The sequence below is a fragment of the Motacilla alba genome, chromosome 12 (assembly GCF_015832195.1).
Source record: "Motacilla alba alba isolate MOTALB_02 chromosome 12, Motacilla_alba_V1.0_pri, whole genome shotgun sequence".
Lineage (NCBI taxonomy): Eukaryota > Metazoa > Chordata > Aves > Passeriformes > Motacillidae > Motacilla > Motacilla alba.
The window spans coordinates 11,209,069-11,224,227 of record NC_052027.1 but is presented as its reverse complement, the minus strand read 5'-3'; the positions used below and the strand labels follow the sequence as shown (position 1 = coordinate 11,224,227).

The 15,159-nt window shown below is 49.4% G+C and overlaps 1 protein-coding gene across 1 annotated transcript in view; it reads right to left on the bottom strand.

Annotated features, from left to right (window-relative positions):
• Positions 1 to 1,208: 1,208 nt before the first annotated feature.
• PODXL2 (podocalyxin like 2) overlaps positions 1,209 to 15,159 on the bottom strand; it is a 32,632-nt gene continuing 18,681 nt past the window's right edge. The window contains exons 3-8 of the mRNA XM_038149441.1: positions 12,760 to 13,646; positions 11,662 to 11,736; positions 8,631 to 8,787; positions 7,701 to 7,762; positions 5,890 to 6,069; positions 1,209 to 5,551 (exon numbers count right to left, since the gene is read on the bottom strand). Coding sequence (XP_038005369.1) covers positions 5,342 to 5,551; positions 5,890 to 6,069; positions 7,701 to 7,762; positions 8,631 to 8,787; positions 11,662 to 11,736; positions 12,760 to 13,646 — 1,571 coding nt within the window. The 3' untranslated portion in view covers positions 1,209 to 5,341. The remainder of the gene's footprint in view (positions 5,552 to 5,889; positions 6,070 to 7,700; positions 7,763 to 8,630; positions 8,788 to 11,661; positions 11,737 to 12,759; positions 13,647 to 15,159) is intronic.

Below are 15,159 nucleotides of genomic sequence, written 5' to 3'. Positions count from 1 at the left end.
GGGGCTCGGGAAAAGGGAACCGGCCCTGAGCAAACCGAGGGAACCGGGGCTCGGGAAAAGGGAACCGGCCCTGAGCAAACCGAGGGAACCGGGGCTCGGGAAAAGGGAACCGGCCCTGAGCAAACCGGGGGAACCGGGGCTCGGGAAAAGGGAACCGGCCCTGAGCAAACCGGGGGAACCGGGGCTCGGGAAAAGGGAACCGGCCCTGAGCAAACCGAGGGAACCGGGGCTCGGGAAAAGGGAACCGGCCCTGAGCAAACCGAGGGAACCGGGGCTCGGGAAAAGGGAACCGGCCCTGAGCAAACCGGGGGAACCGGGGCTCGGGGAAAGGGAACCGGCCCTGAGCAAACCGGGCTGGAACCAGGGCTCGGGAAAAGGGGAACTGCCTTGAACAAACCAGGGGAACCGGACTGGAATACACCTGAGGGAACTGGCCCTCCTCAGAACATGGCTGGGATGGGGTTTGGAAACGTGGCACAGCTCTCTCTGGACTCCGTGCAGTTGCAACGAGAGAGGATCTCATTAATCCATTCAAGGGCAGGTGCCAAGAGGATGGTGCCAGACTCTTTGTGGTGGTGCCCAGTGACAGGATGAGGAGCAAAGGCCACAAACCAAAACACAAGAAGTTCCACCTCAACACGAGAAAGAATTTCTTTAGGTTGAGGGTGGCAGAGCCCTGAACAGCTGCCCAAGGAGGTTGTGGAGTCTCGGGAGACGTTCAAATCGCACCTGGATGTGTTCCTGTGTCACCTCTCTGGGTGACCCTGCCTTGGCAGGGGCTGGGCTGGATGATCTCCAGAGGTCCCTTCCAACCCTGATAATCTGTGATTCTGCCGGGGTCCAGGTCTGCAGCAGCTGATGGTGGAAAGCTGCGAGGGACACGTGGCACAGGGCACACAGGCAGGCCTCTGCTGTGGAACAGAGGCTTGTGCTAAGCCTCTCTAGCAGGAAAGGTGTCCTGGGCTGGTCCTGTGGGTACTGGAGGGGTAGAATACTCCATGGGGGAAGCCCTTTTCCACAGCCGGGCACCAGGGATGGCTCAGGGCCTCCACAGCAATCTGTGATGGGAGATTTAAAGAGTGTACTGTGGGGAAGGGGAGCCAGGCTGACAACCCCCATCCTGGCAGAGAAACCCTGGCCAGTACTGCATTACAAATGCAGCAAATATGGATTCAGGCAGATCTAACCAAGCAAAGCACTGCACTCAGTTCAGTGTTCAGACACCCAGGAGGTGTGTTTTATTGCAAAGAAAACAAAACCACAGCCCTGCTATTTCCAGGGCCAGACACAAGTGTTTCTAAGTGTTCTCTGGCAGCAATCCTGAGCAGAGGCCAGGGCTTGCAGTTTGTGTCCAGCAGGAATGAAGGTGTTGAGAACAGCTCAAAGCCTGGCTGTCAGCTTAGATGAGCACATGAGGCTCTCATGAGCCAGCACAGATGAAGGTGCTTGTTGTGTCTGACTGTTGGAGCTGTCCCAAACCTGCTGTAAAGGATAGATGTGCTCCTGCATGGCTGCAAAGGCAGATGAGAACAGACAAGTTGCTGATGGCAGTGGCTGCAGTGGGACCCTGCTGCAATGCTCTAAGGTCATGCTGCAATAGTCCTTAGGATAATGTACCTTCATTTCACACCATATCCTCTGCCAGAGGGATCCTTAAAGTGTCTTGAACTGTATCCTCAAGCTGCATTATATCCTTCACAGCACAATTACTGGGTCACTCCTCATTGTTTCTTTCCACCCTACATACCCCAAGGTGGTGTGCAGGATGCAGAGTCCCAGGACATGTTAGACTCCATGTTACAAGCACAGTTCCAGATCTCTGAGTGACACCTTGGAGTAATCTGCAGCTTGGCCATCCCAGATCACACCTGGCCATGATCCCCCAGAGATGGAGAGCCGCTCTGCTCTTGGCCGTGCATCCAGACGATGCTATCGCCGGTGTTCCCCGAGGCACTGCACTCCTCACAACAGCACCTGATGCTCTCTGAAGAACCAGCTCCATTCCAAGGCAGAGTCCCTGCATTCTAGCTGTGGTCCCAAGGAGCAAAAGGAGCAAGTGGCACACAAAGCAGGAAGATGGAGATGAGAGCCTGTGTTGCTACACAGGGCCTCTACACTGGTGACTCCATGGAATGTCCCATCTCACTACTTTGCAGACAAGGACATCCTCACACAAATCATCCTTGACATGCCTGGTACAAGCCCCTCTGCTCACAGTCGAGTCCTGCAGCCCCTCGTGAATAAAGCAGGTTATCCTAGGCAAGTCACAGGAAACAAATATCCAAAGCTAAGAGAAAAGTTTTGTTGTGTTTTTTTTTTTAATTTTTCGTTTCCAACTCCCAACCACCACCAGGTGTCAGTGCGACCAAACATTTGGCAGATGGAATTATGGTGATGTCCGAGTAAGTTTTCCAGGAATTGCTTTGTGTCCTCCATCTGCTCTGTCACCTGGCACGCTGCTCTGAGAAGTCCAGCTTTCACAGTTTTTATTAAAAAGAAGTTTAACTACATTAGGGTGATAGAAAAGCTTCCTGTTACAAATGCTAAGACAAAGGTTTTCTTCCTCTTTACATCCTCCCTGTGCAGAGCTGGAAATGCAAGCACTGGACAGAGTAAAGTGGGCTACCAACAACCTCTCTACAGTGCTTCCCAGCCTGCAGGTCCCTGGAGATGACCCATCTCTGCAGGGCTGGCAGGAGAGGGACAACAGTGCAATCGACTTGACAAGATCAGCCTAGTGCAAAAAAATGATACTGAAAAAACAAACTGTAAAAGGATAAAAAGTATCACCAGACTAAAGTGAAATTCTATCAACCAGTAGATTTCTGAAGCTAAACTGGGATCATACAGCCAGGTGCACCCTGTAAGAGACAGCAGAAAAGTGTCCTCAGCCTCACAACAGCCACCCTTAAAGTGTCTCTTAGATTATCTGGATACTCCAGACAGAGAGGAGCATCTCTGGAAAATCCTCCAGGCCACGAGAGGCCAGAAGAGCAAATTAGGAGAACTTGCTAGCGGATTATTGCACCCACATAGCCCCCTTGGTTTCTTTAAAGTTTGAAGACTTTACACGAGATTGGGAGGTGCTGAGCCCAGCCAGAAGCATTGCTTTATCAGTGCCTTGTTGTTTCTCTGAATTAGGATAGTGGAGAGAAAACAGGGCAGCAAAGTAGCTCTTAGCAGGGATATGCACCAAGGAAGCGATTTGTGGGTGAAATGATTCACATCTGATTGGTGGCATTATCTTTTTAACAGCCACTGGGCATTCAAAACATATTTGATGAGGATTATTGGACTTGGAAAGATTTACACGGTGCAGCTGCCTAAAGGCCACGGGCATGCCAGGCCCCATTATGCTAAGTGCTATAAAACCTCAATTTTTAACTCCATGCTTTAATTTACTCACCATAACAACAATTTGCATTTAATCCTCTGAGCCCCAAAGTGCCTTCAACACAGCCAATGGACTTGTGCAGTTCTACTGCACAGACCCATCAAACTCAGCAGGAGCCACCCAGTGAGGGGTGGTCAGAGAGGGCCATGTATGGCTGTCTGTATCCACGGACTGTCCCCCACTACCAGCTGCTGGGGCAGGAGAAGGAACTCTGAGCATCTCTGCAACCCTACCAAGGTACAAAAGGAGCTGATGATCACTGTGTCCTACATAACACCAGGAAAGATATGGACAGGCTAAAACCACTGAAAATTGGAATCTGGATGGGAAACCAAAGGTTATCACCTTTCTTGAATCCCTAATAAACTGGTATCAGAGTGGTCCCACATCGAGGTGATCTGTGATTCAGTTTGCATGCAAAGCGCTACACAAACTGCAACAACAGACTCTGGCACCTTGACTTCAGGCACACCCACCAGGGGGGAACATGCTAGAGGTCTCTATACATACAGTGACAAATTTACAGGCTGCACATCTGGGGCCTCTGTGTACAAAGGTTCCCTTCAAGACCAAGTGTGAAGCTGCATCTCGCAGGAAGCAAGCATGCAGATCACCACCACAGGGAGAGAAGTACTGCCTCTGACCGAAGCAAGTCCCTCAATCCCTCAATGACAGAAGAAACAAATGTTCTGGGATTTCAGGCTTGACAATAGTTTAGGCAGGGCTCAGAGAACAATTACACATATTCACGTGCCTTTAGCACACATCTTCAGGGAGCTGGAGCCTCAAAGTTGCCTGAGGCATGCCTGAGAAACATTCATTGGGGAGCTCTTACATCCCATTCTCATCTCATCAGAACTGGCTCTTTCATTGTTTAAATGCAGTGATTTTCAAGATGTTACCCCGATTTATACCTGTGGGATATTAAACACTTCTACCCTTCCCTCAGGGCAAGATGCTGAAATTGAAACAAAAGGATGAGAACATTACTTGTTTCCCTATTTTAAAAGTTTCACATAGTCTTTATATTTACTGCAAAATTACCAACTGAAACCAAACTAACCTGAAAATCAGAACTGGAGTGGAAAAGGCCAGCCAGTTTAAAACTTACACAAGACAAGGGACATTTTCCTGCTGATTTCCCAGGCTATTGTGGAAGAGGCATGTAAACACCATTTTTGAGCAACGCTCTAACCTAAAGGACATTTCCATCTAAAATGCTGCACCATGGCACTGAATTCTCTGCAATCAGTCAAGCAAGGGTAAAGTGCTCAAACTTTGCAAGCTCAGCTTGGAGTTGTGGAGCTGAAAAAAGGAGTGGGGCTGTTTGTGGTACCAGGGGTGAAATGAGTTGACAGCAGGGAGTGGTGGGAGGGGTGTTTTCCCCAAATGTAAACATCAGCTCTCATACAATTAGTAGCTGAATGCTAGAGCACTAAAAAAACTGTTTTTCACATGGGGAATGCAATCTCTGCCCAGAACATTGACAGAATCTTGGCTTCCCTCCATCCAGAATGCACAGGTTTTACTGCACCTGCATGGACTGAATGTGGTCTCAAGGTCAGTATCTGGAAAGTGAATTTACTCCCCAAATCTGGACTCTTGGTGGCAGGCAGCCCCACCAGCTTGTTTCTCCAATCCAGACAGTCTCAGCCACTACCACAGAGCTACAGTAAGTGCATTTAAAGGTGATGAAAGCATTGGTGCTACTGATAGGAACACACATACAGAGATCTATAAACCCACCCCTCCCGCTTCCCTCTGTTCCGTGATCCTCCTGGCTCCAAGCCTCAGATGCAGGCTCAGGACTTCCATAGGGAAAACTTGCCCAAAGACATGTTCAAAGGTTTGAAGAAGTTCCTGAGAAGCCACCTGATCCCATGGTCCATCAGTCAAGATTGGAGAAAAACAAGTGTGTTTAAGAGGGTGGTTCCCTCCTTTCTTTTTCTAAAGATGCGTGTCTTCCTCAAACACATCCACATCTTCGCTCGCCTGCTTATTGATCAGGACATCCCAGCTGTCGGGGCCATTGATGGTGTTCCCTCCGTTCACGCTTGGCTTCTTCTCCTGCATTTCCGACTGGCTGTCACTGGCCACGTCCAAAGTGGGGTTGTCATGGCAGCCGTTCTCAACAAAGCGCAGCTCCTCGCCGTGCGACTGCCAGGGATGAGAGGACACAAAGGGAGACAAAGGGGGCAGGTCTTAATGCTGCTGAGGAGCACAATCAGACCAGGCTATGAGGGTCACTGAGACCTTAGCAGAGTCAGAGGGAAGAGGTAGATTTATTCCCAGCCCAGCCCTCAGAGTGGAAATGAGCTGTCCTAAGCACATTTGCACCTCTCTTACACCTGAATGAACTCCACTGCTGCTCCAGCAGTGCATCTAGCTACGCCCCATAACTGGACAGGGGAAAACAATTGCCTTCTTAACTTTCCAATCTCCTCCATCCCAAGGGCTAAGAGTCTGGGCACCTTCTCCACCCATCCCACGCTCACCATGTTCTTCATCTTGGGCAGGCGTCTCTGCCAGCAGTTGTAGATGAGCCCCAAGACGATGATGATGGCGCAGATGGAGCCGATGATCACCAACACCACAAAGAGCTTCCCATAATCACTGCGCGTCTGGTTAGGGTGCGACTGGCAGCTTGTGGTGGTCGAATAGTTCTGGATACCAATCTGGAAGGAAGGAAGCAGTACACTAAAAGTCCCGACCTGCAGGTAGATAGAATCCTGTTTCCAGGGTCCAAGTACAGGACAAATGTGGGCAGAGGAACCAAAAGCCAGGGTTGGGGACTCAGGTTGTACACAGCCTTACATTACTAGGAAGCTCATAACTATAAATAACACAATTTTTCATGAAAGCTGATGCATGAGCAAATGACAGTAGGCACAGTTTTATTTTGCTCATCTGCACAAGGATATCACACCTTTGTGTATGACAAGGAGGCTTTCATGGGAGCAACTGTCCAAGATTGAGAGTCCCCAAGACAAACTACAGACCACTGATGGGTGCTGAAGCTCTGGTAACAGCTTGGCAGAGAATGTAACCCTAATAAATAGGTTTCCAGTAAAGCTCAGGTCCTAAAAGGGCATAGTGGTCTTTACAAGGTCTTGAAAGTGCACAGCTGCCCGCTGAGCCTAAAAGCTTAGGAATAACTGTCCTAGAAACTGGTTCCCTGTGGCTGTCAGCAAACAGCCCAGGTTGGTCCCAGTGACTTGGCAGATTTGAAACAGGTTATGTATCAGTTCAGTAGTGTGACAGGTGTAAGAGAATATCCTCCCTCCTCCTTGCAATCTCACGCTGGTGCAAGGGCCGCACTGTGAGCAGAGTTTCATTACTGACAGAGCCAGAGAGCCAGAGGCATGGGGCAAGGAGGCTCTGGTAGAACTCACATTAACATGGGGTCCCTGTTGCAAAGTCAAACCTTGCATCCACACAAATCCTTCTTTCTGGACAGTTCTAGCTGCTGATACCTCAGTCACACAATTTCTACGGGGTTGGCTTTTTGCACTTTCTCTGGTGTAAGCCAATCAATACACCACTGAGCAGTTAATTTGCTTTGTCTAACTGCACCAGTTTGTTAGGTCAGGGAAAAACCTGAGAGCAGGCAGCCAGCAAGGCAGTGGCTCAATCCTGCTGCTAAAATCAGCAAAATTAATCCAGTGGTTGGCACAAAAAACTCAAGCAGAATCAGGTCCTCAGTGCCTACATACCCTGTAGGACAAAGGGGCAAAGCCAAAGATTGTGGGACTGATTTGTCCTTATCTCTATCCTCTTCCAGGCTACCCAGGGTTAGAAGGGAGGAAGATGGCAGAGGAGTCTGGCATCCATTGAGCCAGGCCCTCTGCCTGCCCTGTGGAGCCAGTTGTTTAAGGAGTGAAATGCAGACCCTGGAATTGTAGAAGGTGTGTGAATGTGTCAAGAGAAGCCAATGGGTGTAAAATAGCTGGAGGCTGAGCAGGGCCAAATGTGGGGGTCTGCAGCACCCACACTACTTCGGACAATAGTTTGGAGGTGGTGACATTGAGAATCCCAACAAAATGAATGTGTGAAAAGCAGTCTCACAATCAAGCCAGAAAAGCAGGGAGGGAATAACCCATAGTTACTCTCTTAAAAGGAGCAGACATTTGAGGGCCTGGCTACTACCAGTGAGGGGAGAAGGGAGTTTGCCAAGCATCTGACTCATCTATTTGCCTGCTCTGGGTTCAGCACTTGGTTAGACTGAGGTATGCTCCCAGTTTTCAAGTTGCTTATTTTAATTGTATAACCAGTCTTAACAAACAGATGCAGGCAGACAGGCTCTTACCTCAGCTAAGCTCCTCTTAACATCCCCCAGTGCCATGAGAACATCTTTTGTAGGGATAACGCCTGTAAAGTAGAGGAAGAGATCAATGCTGCTCTCAGCTCAGGTTACTCAGATGTATTCATCAGTATAAAATCCCCCACACAATGGAGGCAGGGAAACACACATTTTTGTTCACTGGTGTTTTATGTCAGGAGGCTGAAAGAACACAGATTCACAGACAAGGGTACCTCCAAATTCTCCTTAAAGGAGTAAAAATATCCAGGGATGAACTGATAGCAGAGCAACTTAGGTACCCTCCCCACCACCACAGAAGCTCTCAGGATCCGTGTCTGCTCTGGGAGCAAGCAGCAGCACTCAAAAAATCAGGGAGACAGGCTCACAAAGGTCATAGAGGCCATAATGTCAACATTAGAAACCTCTGTCAGTAAGCAGGCAAGAAAAAGACCCCTGTACAAAAACAGGAATAAAGACATGGTAAAATGTTCCAGTCCAGCCCATGTTCACTGTCAGCTTTTGTTTCTTTGGGGATGAAGGAGGGCACTGTGAGGACCATCCTAGTTCAGACAGGACTTCAGAATTGATAGGTTAGGAAGTGAACCAAGAGCAGGCTGTCATATCCTACCATGGAGGGGAGTACATAAGGAGAAACTTGACAGATGCTCAGGGAAAAGCAATCCAGGGAGGCAGCAAAGCTGAAGGCAATGTGCAGAAGTGCAAAGTGCAGTGCTTTGTGCAAGCAGTGAGGGACAACCCAGAAGGCAGATGTGAAGAAAGATGTCCTCAGTCCCTCTCCACCCCTCAAATCCAGTGAACACTGAGAACCGGTGAGATTGAAATGGACTGGAAAGCAAAAGCTCCTTCCAACATGGCCGTGTTCCTCCATTTAAACACACTCCCCATCACAGGAAGGCTCCTTCTGCCAGCACTTACCCTGTTCCCCTGCCAGCGTCATTAGCAAGTGTTTGTCATTCTCATTGGGTTTGCTCAGAGAGATCAGCCAGCGGTCCTGCAGCCCCTCTGCCTGCCTGGAGAAGGCATCCTCCACCAGTGCCAACAGCTGGGGACCCCTCTCCAACCGAAATTCCTCCTGCCACAGGAAAGGAACTTTGGTGAGTGCATGGTAGGGACAAGGCAGCTGTAGCACTGCAGGGCTGGCACAGTGCCCCAGGCTGGAGCCACAAACACCTCCTGATGCACCAAGCTTCCTCCTCAGCTCCTGTGGCTGCCATATGCCCCACACCAAGCTCTCCTGGCACACAGGGCTCCTGAAGCAACATTATGGTGTAAGGTGAGAAGGAAGCAGCCAGGCTCCTGCCCACAGCCAGCACTGGGTCAGCAGGTGCCGCCCAGCCCGACGTGCTCCAGCCATCCCTCAGCAGGCGCCTTTGCTGCTTTCTCACTCCTGTGTTTCTATTCTCATCTCCAGTTGCCATGCCAACCTGAAGGCCACACGGATGATTAATAAAATGGAGAGTTCTTGTTGCCATGGCAATTTGAAGCGCTCAGGGCAGGCACAGGCCTGTGCCAAAAATGGCCTAATTGGAGAAGACATCGATGACTGGAGCCTGAATCACAAGAGCCTGGCAGTGCCTCCTCTCATGAAATGATGGGTTTTGGTATGGGGAGGCAGGAGGAGCTGCGTGAGGAAGCAGCACTGTGATGCATCACCACAATGCTGCAGCTTCAGCTCATGGTCCCACTGCCAGTCTGAGGCTCTCTTTTGGGGGATGCAGAGGAACAGGGAGCTGCTGAGCCAGGAGCAGGAGGACAGAAGTGAGATGTTTCTGGTGATGGGGAAAGCAGAGGTTGCCAAGCACTGATCAATTCTCCATGGTGGAGAGGAGGGAGCAGTAAAGGAGCTCGAATGCACCTGTGCCAAGGTGGAGGTACCTCCCAATGCATAGCCAGGTACCACTGCTGGGCCAGATCCTGCAGTCCTCACTTGGGCAAACTTTCCAGGTATATTGAGCAGGAGATTTGCCCAGAGAGAGACTGAAGTGACTCCCTTGCCTGGAGCCCACTGGGAAGACAAACAGGCTTCCAGCTGAACCCAGAAATACAGACATGATCCCTGCAGCAGGTAAAAGCCTGGTGCCATGATGTGTATTGAAGCTCAAAGTGCAACCTTCTGGAAGGAGCTAAGCACCCTCCTTGTCCCTCAGCTTTTCAGTGGGACTCTATACACACCAGATCATGGCACCAAAACATTGAAATATGTGAGGAATACCCACTCACACTAATTTAAACTCTAGCACTTGCAACACAGGTTCTTCCTCAAAATCCCAGAAACCTAAACACCACAGAGCTCCAATACAGACACCAAAAAACAAAAGAGACAGGCAGACAGTAGGTGAAGTGCCCAAACTGAGCAAATTACCAAGGGTAGGAAACAAACTGCATCAACACCAGAGGAAAGATGAAGAGCTTGATTCCAGCTTCACTCATGCAAAGTGGTAATGGGAGGCAGGGAATGATGAGATGCTCATGTTAAATATGTATGTCGACAAATGTCCCTTCGAATAAGGGGTAGTACAGCACAAATCATTCACTGGGAAATATGTTTTGAAACATGAAATCAAGTAGAAAAACAGTTCAGTCCTGCCTATCCCAGGGCACCATCTTCCTCCAGCAAGGCAGAACCGAGGATTCAACAGCAAAGACATAATTTGATCAAGAGACATCTGCACATCTGCTTTTCAGTTCTTCCCCTTACAGAGGTTTAAACAACACAAGTGACCACAGAAAGGAACTTACTACATATTACAGAATTAACTAGTATTTAAAGTCCACAGAGATGGGAGAGAGTGATGGGGACATGAAGGAAACAGGGCAGAAGGTCTCTGGTTTTCAAGGACTCCCGTTTTCAAGGACTCCTTTTCTGCATTACAATTGTGAACTGTAGCAGAGATACTTAAAGCCCTCCGCACTGGTTTGCCAAAATCAGGAGAGAAAAGACTGACTTTTCATCTATTCTTAGAGCAGTCGGCATACCTTACTGTGTATAGGAATTTCCCCATTTTCCCTGTCCCCAAAAAGGTCACCTTTCAAAAAAAAGCAAAACAAACCAACCAAGAACTCACCAGTAGTGGCAAGAGGCGAGTGCCAGAGAGCAACCCTGCAGTAACAGAACCAGCTGGCTCTGCCCACAGCAGGAGCCCCACAAAGCAGGAGTGCAGATGCACGAGGCCAGAACACAATTCCTCAATGAAACATTTTAGTCTCAGGTTGTCAGGCTTATAATAATTTCTTAGAATTATGAAAGGCACCTTGACCCCAGGCCTTTCACAACTGGTTTTTAAGTGCCTGATGAAAGGCCCAGCAGAAGTGAACAAGCCCTTTTGTCAGGGATCCACAACAGGCTCTGGGCTCATGAATTAACTGCAGCTTTATGAGGATGGATGGACAGGCATTGGATTAGCAGAGCATGGCTGGTTAACAGACACAGATAACACACAAGATAATAGGGTTGGGAGAAGAGACCCTTAAGGAAGATTTAGTGATAACTGCTTGATACTTATCCATGCACAGTCCAAATGGGAGTCTCTATTCCTCTGAGCCATCAGAGGATTGTTACTATATGCTGGAAGGAATGGAAGGAAAAGGAAGAGAAGGAAGGAGAACTGCATTCAATCCTGTAAGAGGTGCAATGTTAAAAGTTCTCATGTCTCATGACAATCCAGGTATTGACTGGCACAGACTAGCAGCCAGAAGTTAGTAAAAAATCCAATATGGAACTGACATGTGCTAGACTTGGAGCAAAATCATCTCCCTCCACCTACTCTTTTTCCCTTTTGGAGAACAGAAATATTTCTTCCTCCCCTTCTCTTCACAGCCTATATATTTAAAGATTTGGTGCTTTTAAAATGTTTTGTGGTGAAAGCAGACAGCAAGAGCTGTGCCTGCCTTCACTTTCCTAAACACCATTGCCCCTGTGCCATGAAATCTCTTTGGACTGACTTACACAGTCAATGTTGTCGGACATATTCAGGATGATATAGTTCTTTCCCGCAAGGTTACTCCAGTCTTTACAGATCACCTGGAGAGACAAGACACAGACAGTTGGGTTCAGGTGTGAATGTAACTCTGCTGCTGAAAGCACAGGGTACACAAGGGACAGGAGCAGGGCACTGTGCCACACTCCCAGAAGCACTTCTCAAAGGATGTGGCTGTCCTTTAACTCTCTGTTCTAAGGAGCAATCACCATTTCAGTGCTAACATAGAACAGGGACACAGTTACTCTGCCAGCTTGCCTCAGCTCAGCTTGACCTTCCACTTCTATCTAGACTCAAGGAGGACACAGGTTCTCAGTGGGAAACTCTCTAGCCTGCAGCCTTATCAGCACTTAACACAAAACCTAACCAGGAGCCTCTGTGGTCCTTAAACAAACTGGTGAGAGAGGGCAGCACTTTGCAGGCAGATAGAATGCAGAGGGACTAAGTCACTTGCTCAGGCTCCTGAGTACCATGGGGCAGAAAGCAAAATTAAAAGCTTTGCTTGGTACTTTCTCACCAGTCAGCTTCTGCTACATTTCTTCTCTTAACAGCTGCCAGTTTGCTGGATTCAGGAACTGCAGTTCACCCCTCCTCTCCCACAGGCTGTCCTAGACCAACAACCTCACACAGAACTGTACTCAGCTCCACCCGCTCTGCACCTGGTCCCTGCAGGCAGCAGTAGCAAAAACAGCACTTTCTTCTCACTCCCTTTCCAGAAATCCTTGGGGCCATGTTTGTCCTGACACTTCCAATAATGCAGGCTGAGGAAACAAGGAGTTTTCTCTGCTGTGCATGCTCCAGAAGAAAGGTGTTTAGCTTCTGTTTATCAGAAGCAGGATTTTGTGCAGCTAGGAAGATGTGAGGGGCCAGGGCTTTCACCAAGGATGATGGATACCCTTAAGAACTGCTGTGAGGAACTCTCCCTGAAAATTCAGTTTTGACTGGGTGAACAGAAAAACATACTTCCAGCAGTCAGACTTGGGGACAAGCTTAAACAGTCCCCAGGAGTGAAGTACCCAAATAACTTCACTGCAACCTCCCAGCCCAGCCCCTGCTCCCAGTGCAACCTGTGCAGAGTCCCAGGGCAGCTCTGTGGGCAGCATGGCCATGCGGGCGTCCCCAGCCTGGGGCGACGAGCTCCTCTCTGCTGCTGCAGTCTCAGTGGCTGACTCGGTGTCATTCCAAAGGGGAACCAGCTCAGGCTCATCAGCTCTGTCCCACAGAGACACAGAAGAGGGCTGCTGCTCACTACCAGGAAGAGTCTGGGTGCCTGGGGAGCTGCTTGCAGGAGAGGGTGTCCCCACAGGCATTTCCACTGTCTGCTCCGTTTCAGTCAGCATTGTGGGCTCCAGCATCTCCCACCCCACCGTGGGCTCTGACACCTCCTCCCTGGCTGAATGCTCTTCCCCACCAGCCTCCACCGTGGTCTCTGCAAGCTCTTCTCCTGCTGTAGCCACAGCCAGATCTGAATCTGCTTCCCCAACAGCCCAAGTGTCTCCAGTTGTCACCTCAAAGAGTTCTTCCGAATCAGTGGGAGATCTTGCACCAACTGTAGTAGAAAAGGTAGAGGGCACAGGTAGGAGACCTGGTCCCATGCTGCTCCCAAGGTCTAAGCCTGGAGAAACAGAGTCCTCTTCTTGCCCTCCTATGGCTGCCTCAGTCACAACACCTGGCCTGGCAGAGGCTGTGGAAAACAGAAGGGAGAAGGAGTCCTCTTGGTCCACTGGCTCAGAAGATGTAACCTCTGGTCCAGAGGTCTGGAGACTCTCCATTCCTCCTCTTGAGTGGTCAATAGGGAGCAGCCCCTCCTCTTCCTCTAGTGTGGAGAAAGGCGTGTGTAAGTCAGGCTCCACAAATTCTGCTGGTGGCTGGACAGTGGCCACTTCCCAGTTGTCTACTTGTGTCCCATTTCGTTTCAGCAATGCCTTCTGAGATGAAGCAGGAAAGGTATAATCTAAAAAGAGATCCAAAAGACTTCATGTTACATCTGAACTAAGAACTCTGAGAGGCAGAGAATATCCCATTATGTGTCCAGCCACAGGTGGGGGTCAAATGGCAGAGACCCTCCAAGGGCAGGTAGCCTGCCACAGCAAAGAACCATTCCATCCAATATGTGCACTTCTCCATCTACCCATCCCATCCCAGTAAACCCATATTCCCAAGGGATAACTTCCATCTTTGTTCTCTCCACATCTGTCTGTCCATAGGCACTTTCACACATAACAATAAATAACAGTTTTGACACTTGGCATCTTTAAGTTGAGGTTATGAGTGTTAGGAATCAACTAGAACCCAGAGATTCGTTGCAGATGGGAGTGAGAAAGATATGGGGTGGTACCAGCAGTCAGCCACAAGCTAAATGGGAAATACTACAGGAGAGAAACTAAAGCACAGAAAACCAATTCCTCCTCCCTGGCACAGCCAAGTAATACCACCAAACACTGAATCGACCTGGGCACATTTGAAATGCAGAATTTTAGTTTGTACAGCACTTCAGAGCAGAAAAGTCATCCCACAAACATCTGCATTAGTTTTGCTTTGCTACAGCAGCTGAATCTAACTCCCCTCCCTCCAACTACAGCCCCTGTTGTTCTGTGGCTCTGACCACGAATGGAAGTGTTGTTGCTAGACAAACACAGATGCTGAAGGAGAAGAAGCTCACAAATGTAAGGTCAGAGCAGGCTGGGGTTTCTCCTGGAAGCTAACAAGGAGCTAGGGACCCAGGAAAAGGAACATATCTGTAAGATCAGATACATTTAGCTCAGGGTGGCAGGCATAAATCCAGCAAGCATAAATCAACCTTCATCCTTCTTGAGAAACTGCTCATACCCACGGAGTTCTGTTTCAGGAGTCTGCACCCCAATTAACTCCCTTTCTCCCCCAGCCAGGCACAGCACATTCTCACTGAGAAGGGAAGGAAGACGATCCCTTCACAGCCAGAAATCAACCCCCTGCTCTGTCTATGGTTATTAAGTAAATGACTGTCTGAAATTCCCAAGGCTCCCGTCTCCTCTCCTGCCTGCCAAAGCAGATGCTCCACTGAGCACAGTGGGCAGCAGCTGTCTGGATGCCTTACAGAGATCTGCACAAAAAACCTCCACATATCCCCAACTCCAATCCCTTGCTCGCTGCTGCCAGAGCGGGTGCAAGCTCCCAGGCAGAGAGGCCATGTCAGCATACACACCCCCTGCCCTGGGTATTCCCTGGCAATCAGGACAGCCCATGCTACTCCTGCCCAACCCTCCTGAGCAGAAAACACACTGTTCCATCCACCCCAAGCAGGAGGTGTAAAGATCCTCCTCTTCAGCAGGCGAGTGACTTTTCTAACCCACAGCTCATTCCCTTTAAGGTGTCAGCAGCTCCTCCCAGATGTTGCCCAAAGATGAGTGTTACCCAGCTGCTGACCTTCAGAGCCATGGTGTGGAGACTGGCTCCCAGTTCTGTCTGCAAAGAGGCCACTGGGATTC